This window comes from Lepus europaeus, chromosome 20 (assembly GCF_033115175.1).
Source record: "Lepus europaeus isolate LE1 chromosome 20, mLepTim1.pri, whole genome shotgun sequence".
In the NCBI taxonomy this organism is placed as follows: Eukaryota; Metazoa; Chordata; class Mammalia; order Lagomorpha; family Leporidae; genus Lepus; species Lepus europaeus.
Window position 1 is genome coordinate 37,826,230 of NC_084846.1, and position 19,335 is coordinate 37,845,564.

At 50.1% G+C, this 19,335-nt stretch overlaps 1 protein-coding gene across 1 annotated transcript in view; it reads right to left on the reverse strand.

The window, feature by feature from the left end:
- TBX20 (T-box transcription factor 20) overlaps positions 1–12,418 on the reverse strand; it is a 58,524-nt gene extending 46,106 nt beyond the window's left edge. The window contains exons 1-4 of the mRNA XM_062178913.1: positions 11,949–12,418; positions 8,646–8,892; positions 7,580–7,744; positions 3,482–3,590 (exon numbers count right to left, since the gene is read on the reverse strand). Of these exons, the coding sequence (XP_062034897.1) occupies positions 3,482–3,590; positions 7,580–7,744; positions 8,646–8,892; positions 11,949–12,075 (648 nt within the window). The 5' untranslated portion in view covers positions 12,076–12,418. The remainder of the gene's footprint in view (positions 1–3,481; positions 3,591–7,579; positions 7,745–8,645; positions 8,893–11,948) is intronic.
- Between the last annotated feature and the right edge of the window lie 6,917 nt (positions 12,419–19,335).

A 19,335-nucleotide genomic window follows, 5' to 3' on the forward strand; every position in this document is an offset into this window, starting at 1 on the left:
AACAGCAGGAAAAAATGTAAACAAGTGAGACTCAAATAAGTTGAAAGAACTTTTTAAGAATGATAACATCATCTCTTTGTATCATGAATTCATTCCAAGTTGGTTCAAAATATCAATGTTCAGGGGCCGGCACTGTGGCATAGCAGGTAAAGCCGCCACCTGCAGTGCCTGCATCCCATCTAGGTGCCAGTTTGAGTTCCGGCTGCTCCACTACCAATACAGCTCTCTGCTATGGCCTGGGAAAGCAGTGGAGGATGGCCCAAGTCCTTGGGTCCCTGCACCCACATGGGAGACCCAGAAGAAGCTCCTGGCTCCTGGCTTCAGACTGATGCAGCTCCAGTAGTTGCAGCCATTTGGGGAATGAACCAGCAGATTTAAGACCCTCCCACCCCTCCACCCCCCCGCCTCTCCTTCTCTCTGACTTTCAAATAAATAAATAAATGAATCTTTAAAAAATCAATGTTCAGTCATAACACTGGAATAAACTCAAAACAACAAAAGTAAATGTTTGCTTCCTAACACTTAGAAAAACAATTACTATTCATTTTATGTTCTCCTAAGATAGGAAGAATTTTCAAATTACACCCATACCCACCCACATACACACATCAAAATGAAAAGGAAAAAAATAAAAACTAGGCTTTGAACAGTCTCCCCCACCCTACGCCCAGCACCGCAAGGTGAATTTCCTTTGGGGAAGGCTGCTAGAAGCACTCAGACCTCTGAGTGTCAGCCCTTGGCCCGGCCCTCTTCAAGCCCTGAGGGGCTAAGAACATGCAGAGGCCTCTGCTTCACTAAACAAGTGAGAAGGGAGGGGGAAGCCATTGTAACCCATAAGCTGTACTTTGGAAATTTATATTCATTAAATAAAAGTTAAAAAAAAAATAAAATGAAAGAAAATGACAACGCTCAAAAAAACAAAACAAACAAACAAACAAACAAAACAAACAAAAAAAAGTGAGTTCCTGGGAACAAGACATTTTCCTGGTATAAAATGAAAATGCATCTGTGAAGAGGTGCTGCTTCTGAGCTGATTCAACTTCTAAAAATCTTTTCTTCACAATTTTCAGAACAAATTAATTCTGGGTTCCATTGAATCATAAAAGTTGTGACACTAAAAAAACTCGTCAAGGTCTGATCTTGGCATCATCAGCATAGAACTCAGCGATCCTGGAATCCAGTTTAGTGCTGTCCCAACCCACAAGGCTGATGCTACAAGAAAAACATTTCCATTCTGGACAGCAGATCTCAAAATGAAGTCAAGTCTTTCTGGAAAGACTGAAAAAATACTTCTAAAATAATGTATGAAAAATTACCAGAACCATGATTTCAGTTGGAGCTCAAGAAATTTTAATATGAACAGCATTAAGAATGATCCTTGACCTATAAAAATTATTCAGATACTTTATAAAGTTTAAGTTCAAAAAAAGTCCATGAGTAGAAAATCTTACAAAGAAATAAAAGGACAACTGTGCCAACCTCCTTAATGATAATGATCAATTATCTTTTCTAATACATAAAAGAACAAAAATCTATTAAGTTACTTTGAATATCCCAACCATGTAACTCTCCAAATTATTATCCACTTAAAAACATCATCTTTCAGGAAGGTTTTTGAAACACTTCCTCTAGGTAGCACAGGCCTGATAAGAAAGGGGATAAGAGAGACAATAATCATAGAAGAATATGTAAGCCATGAACACAAACACAAAAATACCCATGGCCTTTCTGGCAATGGAGGCAAAAAGGAAATTATTCTTATCCAAAAGAAGTATTCAAGTCTTTCTAAAGTTTTTTTTTTTTTTTTAGTTTAAAATTTAAACTGTATTTTTCTATGAATTTCTATTGAAGAGTGTGGAATCACATCCCAGACAGTGCCTCAGATAGGAATCTTTTTTTTTTTTAAGATTTTATTTTTATTTATTTGAAAGACAGAGTTACAGAGAGAGGTTGAGACAGACAGAGGTAGAGACAGAGAGAGAGGTCATCCTCTGGTCCACTCCCCAGATGGCCGCAACGGCTGGAGCTGCGCTGATCCAAAGCTGGGAAGGAGGAGCTTCCTCCAAGTCTCCCATGTAGGTGCAGGGGCCCAAGGACTTGGGCCATCTTCCACTGCTTTCCCAGGTCATAGCAGAGAGCTGGATCAGAAGAGGAGCAGCTGGGACTCAAACCAGCATCCATATGGGATGCCGGCACCTCAGGTCAGGGCTTTAACCCCCTGCGCACAGCAATGGCCCCATCAGATAGGAATCTTATCTGAGTGCTTAGCACTGTGGTTTAGAAGCTGCTTGGGATGCCTGCATCTCACAGCAACGTGTCTGGTTCTAGTACCAGCTATTCTGCTTCTGATCCGCCTCCCTGCTAATGTATATCCTAGGAGGTGACAGATGATGGCTCACATATTTGGGTACTTGCCACTCACGTGGGAGACCTGGAGTGAGTTTGGACCGCCTGGCTTTTGCAAGCACTTGGGTAATGATCCAGTATATAGAAAATCTCTCCATCTTTCTGTCTTTCTGCCTTTCAAATAAGAATGAAAATAAATATTTTTCAACAAAAGGAATCTTATATAATATGAAAGAGCTCTGATCAAAGAGTATTTCTTCTATGAACTACTGGCAAGAACTCAGAGTTTTAATTTCTCTTTTTCCAAATTTAATAGAACTCCTTATTGACACAAGGTCAAATTCACCTTGTTTTCAACTACAGGACTTCTCTGTACTTTAATATTGTGCTACTCTCCACAAAGGAGGATAGGATAAATATGAAATACTAGTTATTAAACAGCACTTTACCAAGCTTATTTGGATATTAAATCCCTTTTGTGCTATTGCATTTCATGTGAATGTGTTCTCTAGCACACATCTGGGAAACCCTCAAAGGAGATCTTAGCTCATTTCTTTTATTCTGTGGCATCTGGTAGACCACTGACAGAAAGTAGATATTTAACTCAAGCATCTAATTCAGCAGCTTCCAAAAATGCAGACTCCCTCTGTTTGGTTGGCTCAGGTACAAAGGCAGTTGCAGAAGTCTTGGGAAATCCATGGTGCAAAAATCCCTGCCTCCACCGCATGAAGATGACACAGAGCAAACCTGTAAATACCTCTTTTTAAATTTTTTATGTATTTTTTTGAGATAACATATTTTAATTTATAGTCAAAGGCTTAATGCTCCACTAAATAAAAAGTTCAACAAATAAAATGCAAAAAGAGGTCAACAGGAGTATAAGCAAAGGCTATAAACAAGAATCAGATGAAAAGGATCCATTTCATTCATATACAGTAAATTTTAAGATAGTCCAAGATCACCTAAATGACGTCTTGACAAGAGTAGAACAAACAGATGCTCTCATAGAGTGACTCAGAGACGGAAGGGTGGAAAGTGCATGGGGACAAGACAAAGGGACTGAGGGAGAGGAAGCCTTGTGTGACTTTTCCGTCACAAGCCAGGAATCCTGCCCGGGCCAGGGAACCAGACTTACATGGCCATGCTGATCCAGTTCATTGTTGGTGAGTTTCACCTTCTCGAAAGACACCATCTGTTTGAGTAGCTGCTCACCAGTGAAGGGGGAATCGGGGTGCACATAGAGCCTAAGGAAAGTGTGAGAGAAGTCTATTGAGAGCTTTGAAAATTATGTCTCTAGGGGGTTCTAAAGAAACACGTGAAAACACAGAAATGACAGATTTCACTGGTTCCATTTACCTCGTATGTATTAATACAGCAATATCAAAATAACCCCCAAACACCTAATAGATTTCTTCATGCACCAATGATCTAAAAGGAAGGAATAATATTTAATAAATTATTCACCACCTGCTAAGAGAGCCATTTTTTAAAAGTGGGGTTTTTATTCCATTTATATGATAAGTTACTAGTCTGCTTCAATCAAATACAAAATCTTATCGTTGTAAGTATTCCCAAAAACAAAGACAAGGTGATACGAACCACAGAACGAGTTCCTGTTATAGCCATCAATAATAAGCAATGAAAATGAAGAATTTAAAAGAGGAAACAATTTTAGAGAGCTCATTTTATTTAAATTAAAAAGTGACTCGATTTAAAGTGTATGTTATTTGGAAATATAAAGCAGAGAAATTTTAGTTCAGTGACTTGGGTAATTTCTTGTGGTCCACAAATCAGAACTGAGAGAGTTGCTGCTGCTCCTGGTCCTGAAAGCTGTTCATGTGCTCGCTAAATGGGAGCTAAAGCAGCTGGATGAGCTTCCAGTTATTTGGCTTTTTTATTAGTAAATAGCTTAAATAAACAAATAAGTGGTATCAGAGCTGGCACAGCCAGGATAAGCTGCAGCTTGTGACACCAGTGTCCCATATCAGAGTGTGAGTTCAAGTCCCGGCTGCTCCACTTCTGATCCAGTTTACTGCTAATACACCTGGGAAAGTAGCAGAACATGACCCAAGTACTTGGGCCCCTGCAACCTACATGGGAGACCAGGATGAAGCTCCCAGATCCTGGCTTCATCCTGGCATAGTCCAGGGTATTGTTGATTTTCAGAGAGTAAACTAGAGGAAGGAAGCTCGCTCTCTCCATCCCTCTGTCTCTCTCTCCCTCTTTCTTTATGTGTCTGTCTGGGTGTGTGTGTGTGTATTACTCTGTTTAAATAATTTTTTTTTTAAAAAAAAGGCTTTGATGGGAAAAATGTATCCCTCATTTATCTATCTGTTGCTATGCCATTGGTTACCTGCCACTATCACCCTAAGAACAATTCTTTGTAAATCCCAGTCCTGGTATCTTTTAATTTTTTAAGGGAAAGGGTTTATTGACAGGGAAATCCAACAGGCCGGAGGGAAGGGGTGAAGAAGAAAGAAGAGGGGGGTGTCGAGAGAGAGAGAGAGAACAGGAGAGAGAGAGAGCCTGGTATCTTCTTGATATAAATCTCTCTGAAGTCTGAGAGAGATTACATACCAACGAGGAAGAAGTGAAATGCTTGTTTTAATGGGGCCAATTTATTTATCCACTCAACAAATTATTTGTATCTAAATTTTATACAAGATCCTTATAACTAAAAATAAACAGATTTTGGAGTGAAAGAAACAGTTACAAAATCTTTCCTGGAAATATTCATGTAAAACACAAGGGGTCTGTGCCATGGTTACCGAGAGGATCGAGAACAGGAGAATCAGACACCCATGCTGAAACACACAGCACGCGCACACGCGCACACGTGCTGCACACATGCACACCGGGGCAAGCGCAGGAAAGACTGACAGCACTGAAGATTCTTACCAGAAGCACAAAACAACTGCAAAGGCTTCAGGTGCCTGTCTGCCTGTTTGCCTCCTTGTCTCTAAGAGGAGTGCTCAGAATTGCCTTTGAATTATTCTTTGGCAGCACAGCCACAACAGTTTTTATGTTTCCTTCTTCAAGGCTGTAATTTTATGGATACACCTGCTTTACTGCTCAGTACCACTCCCTCCAAGAAGGTCAAAATAACTGAAGTCAGAAGTTGATGAAATGCTCCCTTTTTAAGTATCACATTTACCACATGAAATCACATTAATGAAAGTTAACTTATTTTATATCATTTTAAATGGAAATATCCTATGTGAAAATGTAACATTACTCTAGATCACAAATGATGTCTTGATCGTAATTATGATCAAATGATATTTTGAGCATGATTTCTTGTGGTTAGCAACGACCAACAAGCTTCAGTCTGAGGTAAAAATACTCCAGAGACCTAAAACCACGAGGAATTTCCATCATCAGTCCAACAATTCTCACCTCCCAAGTTCTTCCCCTTTCCTTTGTGCACATAGAAAATACAGCAAACTATTTTAATAATAATCATGAATAGTTACTTAAATTATCTAGAATATTTCTATCTCATGCAATAAACATTTTTATCTAGTATCAATATAAATAAGCTAAACTAGGATGAATGAAAACACATACAGGAAGCCCCACCCCTCTCCAGTCCCCCAGGGATTTAAAATTCCAGCAATAGCTTAAACATGCTTCAGTCAGGAGAGTGGATTGGTCCACGCTGTCCTTCTCCAACCAGACAGATTAGTAACATAAACAAGACATGTCATATTTCCAAAGTCCTGCCCGCCTGCACCACCCCCCTCCATACCTTCAGATAAGGAGAAAATGTATGTTAAATCAGAGTGATTAAGTTCCTAGGGAAAGGACTGGGAAAAGGAAAGAATTTGCTTACAAAAATGGTTAAGAATCTGCTAAAATCTCTCCCCCTCTGATTCAAAACAATATTGAAAAGTTTAAAAGGAAGTTCAATAAAATAGTAAATTCACTAATTAACAGTAAATCATACAGAATGTCACTTTCATTCATTTTAGTGGCCATTGTAAGCTGGGAAATCTGGCTTTTTCTTTTTTTTTTTCAATGAGCAGCAATCCTTTAGAAGCATTTTATTCCTGCGTCCTATTTAATAGACTCATTTAGAACGGCCAGGAAGGCGCCCTTCCTCATCTTTGTGAAAATGGAAAGTTCTGAGAAGCTGCTTTTCATTTCTCGCCCAGCGCACTCAGCAGACTGTATGCTCGAGAAAGTGGTCAGCTATTAACCAGGCGGACTATTCCAGCGGACGGGTGTGCATCAGCCGCGCTGATCCTGTGCCTGGACTGACTCCTGAGCACACACTGGCCGTGAACCAGGCATCACTTCCAAGCTCCCAAATCTATACTTTTAAATAAACCCTTAGCTCTAACATGAACTTTCAATGTCATAAAAGCACATAGTCACAAATAACTTTCAAGCTACGAAACTCAGGTTAAAACCTGGAATGTAAAGTAGTGCATATTCTTTGTTTTGAATTAAAACATTCCTGTAGATCCCTGTAACTCTGACTGTTATCATTCACAAACACAAGCTCTTCCCACCTGCCCCAGGACACGCATTTCAGCAAAGCAGCAACGATGAAGGTTTAAAGGTTTTCAAGTGATTTTTCAAACAGGGCACTCCTGGAAAAACACTACCAATGGATCCCACAAAGTAAGTATGTATGACAGTAATACAGCACATGAAAGAACACTATATTGCTGAATTACACTCATCTACTACCAAATGGAGGGGAACAAAGTTTGCATTTCTTATTTAAAATCTCTGAGCCCTTTACTGGTCAAAAACAATGCAATTTTACCAAAATGATGTCTACTATCTGCAGATAATGGTTAACACATTTTACTACTAGTGAGCACTTACTCAAAACACCTGCTTCTGAAAAGGATTTTAGGGCAATTATTTTATCAATAGGTTTATTAAGTCTGGTTTTAAGAAGTTAATCAGAAATCACATGTACGTGTGTGTGTGTGTGTGCATATATACACAGAGGGAGAGAGAGAGGGATCCTTTTCTTGGAAGTAAATTATAATGAAAGGTAAGATAAGGGACAATGCCTTCTCAGAGTATCAGCTGTCTCTGGGGGAGGCTAGCCCACATTCTGCGTGGCCAATCCTGGACTGTCCAGGCTTGGGACACTCTTGGCAGAACCAGCGGCTTTAAAAACAGACCCGCCTGAGAGCCCCACAAGCCAGAGACAACTGGCAGCACCGTTAACCCGCACCTATCTCGTCTGAGCAAAAGATCCAGAGGCACGAACCTGGCGGGCAGCGGGGGGTCGGCCTTGCCGGCCACCAGCCAGGAGGAGCGGTGGTAGGCGTAGCGGTACCTCTTGTTGTCCACGGGCACGATGTCCATCAGGACGATGTACTTGGCCTCGGGATCCACGCCTGAAAAGGACACCCGGATGGTGGGAAACATCCTCCTAGGGAGAGACAAGACCCGGCCCGGTTCACACAGCCCGGCAGGGGGAGGCTCGGTCCCCTCCCTCCCTCCCTCGCTGGTCCCCACACCCGCTTTGTTCTTGCCATGCCAGAGATGTGAGGACAGAGACAGGCCTTCCTCCCAAGCGCAAATAATTTTAAGTGTCCCCTTTAGAGGGGACCTCACGACTCCGTGAGAGCTTTCTAGTACTTTTTTTTTTTAACATCTGATCTGTGATTAGGGAAAATTCAGTGTTTTAATTATCAAGCATGTGTCATACAGACCACGCATTCCAGCAAGAAAACAAAACAACAAAACGGCGGGGGTTGCAAGAATGGGTATCTGAGACCCTGCGGGGGATTTCTGAGCGCCAGAGCCACTGGGTTCCCGGCCTATCAGGTCGTCTATACCCGGGCTGCAGCAGCGGTGCCGGCCCCCACGGGGAGCCCGCCCTCCTTCCTACCCAGTAAGTGATGGTCTCGAATTTCATTCTTCTGCCCAAGCTTCGGTTTTCGCTTTTTTAAGGGGAGCTGAGCAGTCTGCAAATTGAAGGCCGATAAAGAGGAAGCTACCCACCTCCCGCCCAGCGCCTCCGGGCCCCCTCGGATCCGGATTCTGCTCTGCTACCCCTGGCGCCGCAGGGAGCAGGACCCGGGCGCGCACTCACGCGCCGCTCGATCGATCCCACCCGAGCCCTTCTCCACCGCCAGATCCCGAGGCGGCAAACGGCGGGGCTGGGTGTCTGCCCCCGCAGTTCTTTCCAAAGGCGAAGTGTTGGAAAGAAACCCCTGCTGAGCGAAGCCGGGTCTGTGCCCCGAGACCAGCAAGCAGCCAGCTCTCCCCCAGCGTCCGGAAGCGCTCCCGGCGCGTCCGCCTCCTGCCGCCCGCGGGGGTCCAGCTACCTGCCCGACTTGGTGATGATCATCTCGGTGCCCAGCTCGTGGAATTTGTCCCAGAGTTCTTTGGTCTCCAGGCTGCAGGCGATTTTGGCCATTTCCTCGCTGGGGATGATGGGCGTGGTGGGGATGAGCGGCTCAGTGCAGAGCGAGGAGGAGGCCGGGCCGCCGCTGCCGCCGAACTCCGGGTGTGCATCGAGGCTGGTCAGCTCGCCCAGGGGCTGTGCACAGGATGACTTCTCCACAAATTGTTCTGGGGGCCACGAGAAGGGAGAATGACAGCCAGGACTGTCGGGCAAACACAGAGCGGGAAGGAGCACAGCATAACCCAAGTAGGCACCTGCTTTGCCTGGAAGAGGCGATATTCAGGACCTCCAGCGGGGCGGGATTCCCGTGGAGTGACAGGCCCTGCGCCTGCCTACTGAGCCGGATGAGTGGATGTCTAGAACTACGTTTCTGTGCCCCATTACCACTGGAACTCACTTTAGGGATTGAAAACATCGGATTGGAGAATGGGAAAGGCAGTGAGCAGGAAAGATAAAGTGACTCTGTATCCCTCCTGAATTCTAGACTACAGCTGGTGGAGCTGAGTTCGAGTTCTGCCTCTTGGACAAGCCAGAGCCATTCATCTGTGGAGCCCAGGGCAGTGAAGGGAAAGCAGAAAGGGCTGCACTGGGCTGGACAAATGCGGGATGTGGTTTAAGGAAGGTGTGTGGCTCTCAGCTCCCTGGGTTCACCAAGACTCAGATTAGAACAATTCTATGATGTCCCTCCCTGCCCGAGATCTCGGCAAAGACACTACCACACAGCTTGCCAAATCCTGGGGACAGCTCACGGGGCAATTTTGGGGAACAGGCTTAGACCAATTACTTGAGGGGTGGTGCATGTTCATTTTTTTCTCTCTAAAAGGTCCCGGAAGTGAGGGAAACAACCGCCATCCTCGACTGGCCGCGTATTGAAGTAGGAAAGGGCTTTGCCATCCACCCCTGGGTTGGACATCATGGCCTGCGAAGCAAACATTCTCCCCCACTGCTGATAACGGCCTCAGACTCCACGAGTCACTTTGACAGAATACAGGGGACTTTTGTAATTGTTCCAATTATCTTCCATCCCTTAAAAAAGAAACTACTTGAATCAGCAATGTGAAGCTGATCTCCAAACAACTCGGTTCCAAGTGCCCTCAAGGAGTCACAACAAGTTCTAAATGTATGTATGTGCATGTCTGTGATGTGTACTGGCATCTGTGACATGTACGAAATGATAACCCAACTCAGAGAAATGTTTTACATTAAGAACAATCAGAGTGTCACCCTCGTCGTTTGTCCAATTCAAAGAATCAGAATCAGACCACTGCACAGCCTTAACTTGCTTCAATATTTTCAGAAACATATTCACATATCTCTGCAGGAAATTAGGACAAAGCCTTAACATTTTTCTTATTTTCCAGCAACCAAAAGAGGCAAATTCCCTGATCCCCAGAGTGGGTAGCAGGAAAAGAAGAGGAAGGAAACGAGATGGGAGGCTTTAATGATCTGAGGTTGTTCTTTTAAGCAGATATTGTAGGTTTAAATGGGCAGTGGCAGGACACACTGGACACCTGGCCTCCCCATAGAGTTATCAAAGATATCCATCCTCTCCTAAGAGAACCGTCAGGTGTCTCTCCGGCTGGAGCCCTCGGCTCTTCATCCTTGGCCATGCCTTGCTGAACTGGCCAGCAACATAAAGAACCAGGGTACCTGGCAGCTGTTTCAGAGTCCCAAAAGCCAGAGGATGGACTGCACGTCACAGATTGCATATGCCTGAAGTGGAGGAGGTGTCGAGCTAGCAACGGCTTTATTCAGAATTTAGAAAGTGGTTTCTCCTCTGAAAAACTGAGCTATTTCAAGTAACATTAAAATGACAGTACAGTCAGAGCTGGTGTTTCCCCAGTATGAAATTCTCACTTACAGTACGAATTTAAACCTGAAATTCTCTGTTCTTGCTTGGTACCAAATTGAGATGGGGGTATGGGCAGAGAACTCAGGGCTCCCTAAGTAGGACTGCCCGGTGTTGGGAAGTCTCACAAGCACACCTTGCAAACTGGTAATCCCTGGCTTCTGAAAAATCGGGGTTTGATTGGTGGTTTCCGCTTCTTTGGCTGGTTTGGATTTAGGTGGGGGCAGGTGACAGGAACAAGGAAAGAGGCGTGGGAGCCTCGGAGGTGAGGCTTGAACGCTCTGTTTTCTGGAGATCTTTCCATTTCCTTTTCCCCAGTTCCAATTTGCTACAGGGATTTTAGTTCTCTCTTTCCTCTGCCTAAATTCTCTATTATTAAAAAAAAAAAAAAGCGCTTACGCTTCCTCTTTTATGTTACTACTGTTTGAATGTAATAAGGTAATATGTTGAGAAAGATACAGAGAAGCAAAAGTTAGGGAGATTCAACGAGAAAAATTGCCTGGTGTTTTTCACTATGTTAGGCAGAGGAGATGATCAGAATGTGTAATCATTATTTCCTGGCGACCCAAGAGTCAATGACCAGAACCCTTCTTTTTCCCTCAATTCTCCAGGGAGTGTTAGACCGACCCAAGGCAGGTTCTTTCCCACACAGGCACGGGTGCTAAGGAGATACCACTGTGCCCCCGTCCCGCTGAGCCGCCGCCTGTCTTCTATAAATGGCAAAAGTTGTTACGTAAACAGTGGAACTAAAATTTGAGGAATTTGGGAAATGCTTCCTGGTTAATGTTTTTGCCATCAACTGAAAATGACGATACTTATAAGACGATGTTTTACCGGTAGATCTGGGGCTTCTGTCCATGCGGGGGGAAGCCGCTTACCGGACAGCGTGTCAGGGAGCCCACTCTGCTCAGTCTGTTCGACTCAGAAGTAACACTAAACTGGTTTCTTGCACAGCCGCCTGCAGTCTCCTTGCCCTCAGGTGCTCGGGCAGTCATTACAAGGACCATAAACCCTGCTGAGTCTTAAAAGTGTTATTTGTCCCTGAGTGTTTTTTTTTTTTTAATTTTAATCTCAAATTTTTTACACACACACACACACACATGCACACACCCGACTCCGTCTGCGGAGCCCAAACAGCACGAGCGGCTGGAACAGGAGATACGATACCGCCAAGAACATTGCCAAGCCCGCGCCGGGTCCTTGGGCCGAAGACCACGGCCACGGCCCGAGGGTCCGAAGCGCCACGAGCCGGGATAGGCGGCCGCTGTCGCCGCCTGCCCGGAGGGCCGCCCGCAGCCGAAGGACAAACGGACGGAAGAGAGCGGAGCACGCCCGCGTCCTGCCCGCAGAGGACAGCCAGGAAGCCGGACTTACCCAGGGGTTTGATGGTGTTCTCTGCCGCCTCCTTCTCCTTGGAGCCGCCGCTCGACATGAGCGCAGCGATGGAAAAGGCGTTGGCTCGGGAGGAGAGCTGGGGCTTAGGCGACGCCGTGAACTCCATGGCCCCCAGCCCGCGGTCCCGGCCAGGCACGGGGTCTCCCGAACCGCCGTCCAGATTCCCCAGGGGAGACAAAGACCCGAACCACAGGGCAAAGTTTCAGCGGACGCGGTCACAGCGGAGACGGGGACTCCAGGAGGGTGGCCTCCAACCTCCCCTGGGCTGCACGCTGGCCTCTCTTCTCCCCCTGCGCAACGACCCGGAGCGGCGGACACCTCCAGCTAGCGGGAGAGGAAGGGAGGGGACCGGCCGGGGACTCGAGAGGGTGCGCAAGCCCCAGGGCGCTCGGCAGGAAACGAGCATCAGCCGTCTCCAGCCCAGGGTCCGAGGCACCCCCTCCGCGACCTTCCTCCCTGCCCTGCAGGGCACAGCCAGAGCGGCTCCAGCTGCAGGGAGGTGGCCACCAGCCGAGCGCCGCCGGGGAGCTTGAGCGCGGGGGTGCAGAGCGCGTCCGGGCGCGACGGACACTGCACTCGGGCGCTCGCCGCCCGGCGCCTTAATTTGCTGGCGACGGCGCTCCCCGCGGCCCGCAGCCAGTCAGCGCCGCCACACGTCACCGCTTCCTGATTCCGCCGCCGGGGGCGGGGCCGCGGGTTGGGAGGGGAGGGCGCGCCCAGGGCGCGGCGCCCGTGTGGCCTCGCGCGTCGCCAGGCCCGCGGAGAGCGGGCACCTGCGCGGGGAGAGCGGGCACCTGCGCAGCTTCCACGGCCACTGTCGCCTGGGCCCGCTGTCCCGGGGCAGGAGGGCGGGCCGCGCTGTCGGGAGAGGGCACTTAGTCCGCCGGCCTAAGACCCGGGACCCGGGCGTAAGACCAGAGGAAGCTTCGGGGAGCTGTGCGCTTCAGGCAGCTCTTGTTCTAACCCAGAGCTCGAAGTTGCAAAAGAAAAGTCGGGAAGCGCCGAGCAGAGGGGAAAGTCGCGCGGAAAGCCGGCGCCAAGCGGCCAGGTCCAAACGCGGGGCAGGTCCCCGGGCTGGGACTCCCCCTACCCGCCCATCCCCAGAGTCTTTTTCCTTGCAGTGAGCCTGGAAAAACGCAGTCCCTAGAAAGATAAATCGAGGGAGAGCTGCAGGCATTTGGCAAAGGACGCTGCGTCCCAGGACCCTCCCGAGAGGAACCCGAGAGGGTTAGGGTGCGGCGCCCTGCGGGGACCCCGCGGCGCGCGGCGGGAGAGGGCGAGCCTGGCAGCGCCGGGGCTAGGCGGACACGCAGCCTCTGCCTGTGCGACCAGGACTTCCCACGGCCTCGTGGGGGGCGTCCTGGCGGCCTTCTCGGCCTGAATAACTCAAATTCTCCGAATTCGCGGAGTAATCCGCTTCGCTCGGAGCCGGGTAAACTCAGGCTGACACACACACTCAAGCTGTACATGTAAATATTTGCTCTCCACTCCAGCCAGTAGGTCTGGCATTAGGGGCCTCTTGGTGGGTCTCTTAAAAAAAATTCCCATTTCCCACGGCACCCCGTAGTTCCTGGAATAAAGTCACGAGGAAAAAACTAAAAGTCGAAATAGCAGTTCAGAACAATGATACGCCAATAAAATGAGGATATTTGAGAAGAGTGATTTGAGCCCGTTTTGGTCATCATGTGGATGACCAAGGCGCCGGATACAGGTGACCAAAAATGTCTTCGGATACCACTAACCAAGTGCACATGTCTTTGTGTCCTAGGCGTTTTGGGTCTTAGGCTAGCCCATCTCTCCATTAGCTTTTGAGAGGACGAAAAAAAAAAAAAAAAAAAAAGGGACCCCAGTGGCGCAGCAGCTACCTCCTCACCAGGCCTCGTGGGGCGGACAGGAGCGCAGGACTCGCACTGGGGGCCCTGGCCCTGGTCACACGCTGGCCCTAGCCCCAGCTGAACTGGTTAGAGACCATTGGCGGTAGAGCTGGCGCTGGCTGTGAGCAGCAGACTTTCGGATTGAACCAAGGTTAGGGAAGAGCAGCTAAGCCTGTGAGGATCAGTTCCTATTCTTGAATCCTTCCTTGGTTTTGGACAACCCAGACCCACACCAGCCCCTCCCACTCTATTCCCACCTTCCCCATGTAACGGTGATATTTCCTTCTTTTGAACATAAGGTACAGGCTGATTACTCTCCCCTCTCCAGTACAGGAGGTTTCCCTCCAGAAGTGTGGGATTTTTAGGGGCAGGAAGATGGGGATATCATGGCTCTTGTGAACTGTGCCTGGTGAATCTTATTCGCAGGGATTTTGTTTTCAAAACATAGATGTGGAGTTATACCTTGATGAAAAGAAAACATACTTTTGTATCTCTGCCTAGAGGAAAATCTTGTCTTTTCTTAATTCTCTTAACAGATCAAATTGTAATTTGAAAAAATATCACGAGGGACATTTTCCAAAAAACCGAGGGAGCAAGTGGAAAACCGAATTGCAACAAATCCATTTCCACCGTCTCTCCAAGTGTCCACGTGGCCTTAGCCCAGTTCTTAGTGTTTGTGGCAGGACCACCGCCCCCCCCCCCAAGTTCATCCCATTAAAGGTAAAATATGAAGCAGGAAGCGCAGAGCAGACCAGAGGAGGCAGGTGGCGAGCAGGGATCGCCACAGGCGGGCTGTTTGGGTGTCCATAAACGATGCATCTCCGTGGTGTTGAAAACACCGCAGTAAAACATGCTGCAACATTATTACGGGCACGATGTCCCTCCCCTTAGATTTATTGCCTTTGCTAATCAATATGGGGCTATAAAAACCCAGGGGCCAGGGCTTGGCAGAGAGGGGAGTCCCAGGGTGACTCCAAGCCTGGGACTCTGGGCAGCTAGGTTCTCAGGTCCCTCCCAGACCCTTGGTAGTGGGTGAGAAAAGGTAAAATACCAACCCCGGTGGGGTGGGGGAGTTGGAACAAAGCAGTCACATTAACACACACCCCTAGGCAAGTCCTGTCTGATTTTTGGTGCTGGACAGTGCACTGGACTTGGGAGAAGGCTATGAATTCTGACTTTTACAGGGTTTAGCCCAGAGACTTTGTTTTAACGGTTACCACACCACTCAAAGCTTTGGTTTCATCATCTTCGTTAAAATAAAGGCAATCGCTTATTGCTCTGTGGATTAGTCTGATAATCTGCGGAAAATACCCAGCACATAAATAACACCAGTTACCCCAGCATAAGTAAAAGATACTACAGCATTTTAATCCGCATTTGAATACTCATGTGATCTCTGAGCTGCAAATTCTCGCCGGCATAGACACGTCTCTCTACAGAACGGTGTGGTTTTGGAACGTGCCCAGAGGGTAAGGCCACCGGGCGGTGTTGGACCGTTACTTACTTGTTGTTCAATTTCGGAGCTTAGGAATGTCACACTTTGTTATTCGTCTGAGCTCGTTACAGGGAGATTGGTTCTATGAAGGCTGGGAGATCTTTCCCCACACAAGCCGCATTTTCAAATCCTCATCTCACAAGTTTAGCCGACTCCGAAAACTGCCCACGAAGCAATCGGGTTCTTGCTTTGGGCCATCGATCGATCCCTGGCTTAACGAAGGCTAACGCGGGACGTGTCGCTGGGAGCTGCGGGGACCCGGCTCCCGCAGGTCTCGCCGGTCCTCCGCAGGAGCCCAGGGCTAGAGCCGCGGCGGGGCGGCCGGCGGGGGCCCAGAAGAGCGCGCCGCCCCGCCGCTGGGGCGGGCCGCGGAGCAGGGAGCGGGAGCCCCGCTTCTCAGGACGCGGGCAGCCGCTCTCAGCAGAGCCCAAGTTCCCGTCCCCTTTTCTCCTTCCCGCCCTCCTTTAAAGGCGACTTGGTTTACAAACAGGACAGAAGCCCCCTGGCCTGCGGGGCAGCCGCCACGGCGCGTCCCCTGGGGCGTGCCAAGAGCTGCGGCGCACGACCCCGTGCCCCGGAAGGAGCGCGCGGCGAGGCGGCCGGTCTGAGCCTTTCCTCCGCCGAGGCCAGCCTTTGGCAGGAAGCACACCTGGGTGAAAATAAGTTTTCTCGATCTCCAGTGGCCCCGCAAAAGCACCTTTTTCCAGCCCAGGCCGCAAGCCGACCCTGGAGGCACCACACCCGATTCCGGCTCTGATGATCAAGTCCAGAGCTCGCCCTGCGAGGGGCGCGGCCGGAGTTGGTCACCGACGGCCCCCGGAGGAGCTCGCGCGCGCTCTGCCCGGGCCCCCGCACTCACTCCCCGCTGCGCTACGGAGGAAAGGGATGCCCCTTGGGCCTGGGGGCAGGATCGGTACAGGGCACAGGACGACGTCGTCTACAGGCCGAGCTCGCGGCTCTCCGATTACCCATCCCTGCCTCCGACTCTCATAAGCCGTGGGCGCGCTCAGCCTCCCGGGTTGGGCCCCGGGAGTCCGCGTGGGAACCCCCGCAAGGCGAACTACGGGCCCTCCCAGCGCCCCCTGCCCCACGTTCCCACGCTTGACGCTCCCCTCGCGCCGGGCCTCACAAGCCGATCACGGCACCGCCCTAAGGGCTGTCCTCTCGCTGGTCCTCGCAGCCACTCGCTTTCCCGCCTGTCCCCCACGGGACCGTGCGCCCCGGCCTCCCGCTGGCCTGGGGGAATCTGAGCGCTAGCGTTGAGTGCGAAGTGATTCCTAAACGGCAAGACAAATCTCTTCTGCCCTGTGGGCATGGACTCCAGACCTAGTCTCTCCCACCCTGCAACCTCGTTGCTTCTCCTCTTCCTCGTCCTCCTCTTCCTCCTCCTCCTCCTCCTCCTCCCCACCCCGCTTCTCCAATCCTCCTCGGGGGTGGTCGCTGCCTGCCAGTGCCCAGCCGCCCAGCTGCTGAGGGACGCAGCGAATTTAAGTTTAAACATTTTGTACATTGATTTTTATTTATTTATTTATTTATTTATTTATTTTTTTTTGCGTACACTTTAACTTTCAAAGCTGGCAGTTTAAACTGCTTCCTTGCTGAGTCGTTGGGCGCCCCTCGGGAATCCTGGACTGTCATCCTGGTCCCAGTTGATCAGGCAGGTTAAGAACTGCACCGGGGTAGGATGACCACGAGCAGGAGAGGAGGGATTCCAACACGGATCTGTAGCGAACGTAGCTTCGCAAGCATGGATTGCACTGGACTATTAAAGAGGAACCTGCACACCCCACCATGGAGAGGGAGGTAGAAAGGCAGATAGAGGCTGCATCCCCTCCGTTAGGGATGAAGTCCTGGTGGCCCCGTGCCCCGGCCGCAGGCAGGGGGCTAGATGTTTAAAAACAAACTCAAACGAAAGGAGACGGTGGAAAAGCAGCCACAGCTGGCTGGCCAGTGTCTTTCCTCTGGTAGAAGAGCACCTGTTGGGGAGACGCCATCCAAGGTCTCCCCCACCGTCCCTCTGATTGCTAGCACTGCTCTGAGCTCTCTCCCCAGTTACACCCCCACCTGTGCTCCGGGGGACAGAGCCTGCTGTGGGGTGACAACCAAACCGTGTCTGTGAGGGGGCACCATCCACGTAAGGGCAAAGGACTTCCCCGGCATTAACTACAAGCCACCCCTGAAACTGGGGAAAAAAAAAAGACTTCTATTTAGTGATGATATAAATCAGATCTGATCATGGAGGTGAGTTCAAGAGCCACGACGGCAACCCTGTCCTCAAGAAGTTTGAGAAAGTACCTTGGGGCAGGGGTTTGGTGCAGTGTTTAGTGGTTAAGGTGCCTCGTGGGATGCCTACATCCCACATTCCAGTGCCTGGGTTCGAGTCCCGACACCCCCTCCTGATTCCAGCCACCTGCTAATGCAGCATCCTGGGAAGCAGCAGTGTTGCCTCAAGCAGTTCGGTCCTTGTCACTCATGTGGGAGACTCGGATTGAGTTCCTGCCTCCCGGCTTCTGCCCAGCCTGGACTGTGGCTGGCATTTGAGGAGTAAACCAGCAGATGAGAGTCGCAGCCTCTGTCGCTCTCTCACTCCCGCTCTCTAGGGCCTGTGTGTTGGTGCAGAGCTGGGAGCAGCCTAGTGGAAGCAGCCCGCTGCCTGTCGGTGTGCAAACTGCAGCTTCTCCACCAGGAGAGCCTTTGCTAGAATGGCTGGAGACCTCACTGCTGGATTTTCAACCATGAACTCGAACTTTGAGGGCACCCATGTACGTTTTAATCCTGGGTGCTTGCTTTTCAGTACATAATGCAGAGGACCTACTACATACTCAGCCAGGCGTGCCTTGAAATACGTAGAGTTGGCAATAATGAAGTCAGGTAGCATTATTACGTGCATTTTAAAGTAGCAGAAAAAGAAGCTTGAAAAGCTAAGTAGCTCACTGGCCCAGGGCACATGGATGGTTTCAGGGTGGAGAAGGATCAGAGTCTACTCCTTCAGTCCCACATCCTAATGTCCACCCATATCAATGTCTGTCTTTAACGTGTTAGCTTTCCTGCTTTGGAGGAAGAAGTGGTGCCCGGTTTTCCTGATCCGTTTCTAAGTAGCGAGCCCGGAGCCCGGAAGCCCCTGCTTGGCTTTGCAGTCTGCCCACAGGGACCTCGGGCTGGGTTTGGCAAGCCGTGGGCACTGTGCCTTACACGTCCAGCGCACACCTTCCTGGCGCAGCAAAGCAGGAAGTGGGCCAAGCTCAGGCCTTTGGCTGCCGCACGTGGATTGCGCGCCCAAGGGACTTTTTCCTATTTTTTCCTTTTTCTTTTCCGAGGGTACTTGGTATCGCAGGTTCCCTGGGTGTGAAAGGGCACTCGCGGCCCTACAGAGGTCTGCGCTGGCTCACCGCCCACCGTTCTCACTTCCATGTGGCGGGCGCACAGGTCGGGACGCCTCCTCCCCCCGCGGCAAGCTGACTCCGCAAACGCCCCAGAGCCGGAGGCTGGCTATTACGGTTGGAAGTCAGATCGTCGTTAACTGGCATCGTGATCCTGAGTCGTCTGGACTACTCAGGGCCTTGGTTTCCCTGGCTGTGAAGGGGCAGAGGGCGACCACGGCCTGGCGCCGTGCCAGCCGAGGGCCGGGCGCAGGGCGAGCGCCTGCGGTAGCTAGGCTGATGCAACGGCGGAAGGCGGTGGAGAGGCACCGACACACTGAGCCCCGGGAGTTGCAGGGCGCGCTCCCACCCCTGGGTCCGGGATCCGTTGTTTCTCCCCAGAACCCGCCCACCCAGACCTTCGCCTTGGAGAGGCCCGCCGGCCAAGAACCAAGGGGATCGCGGCACCGCACTACTGGCCCTGGGGGTGCACACCGACTCCTCCAGACCCCTCCCAGGCCGACGCGGTCGGGGTCCCAGCGAGACGCGGGAGAGACAGACGCAAACCCTCCTCTCCGCTCGCTGCTCTCGGACCTCGCTGGGATCCACGCGGCCTCTCCACCTCGGCCGAGGCCGGA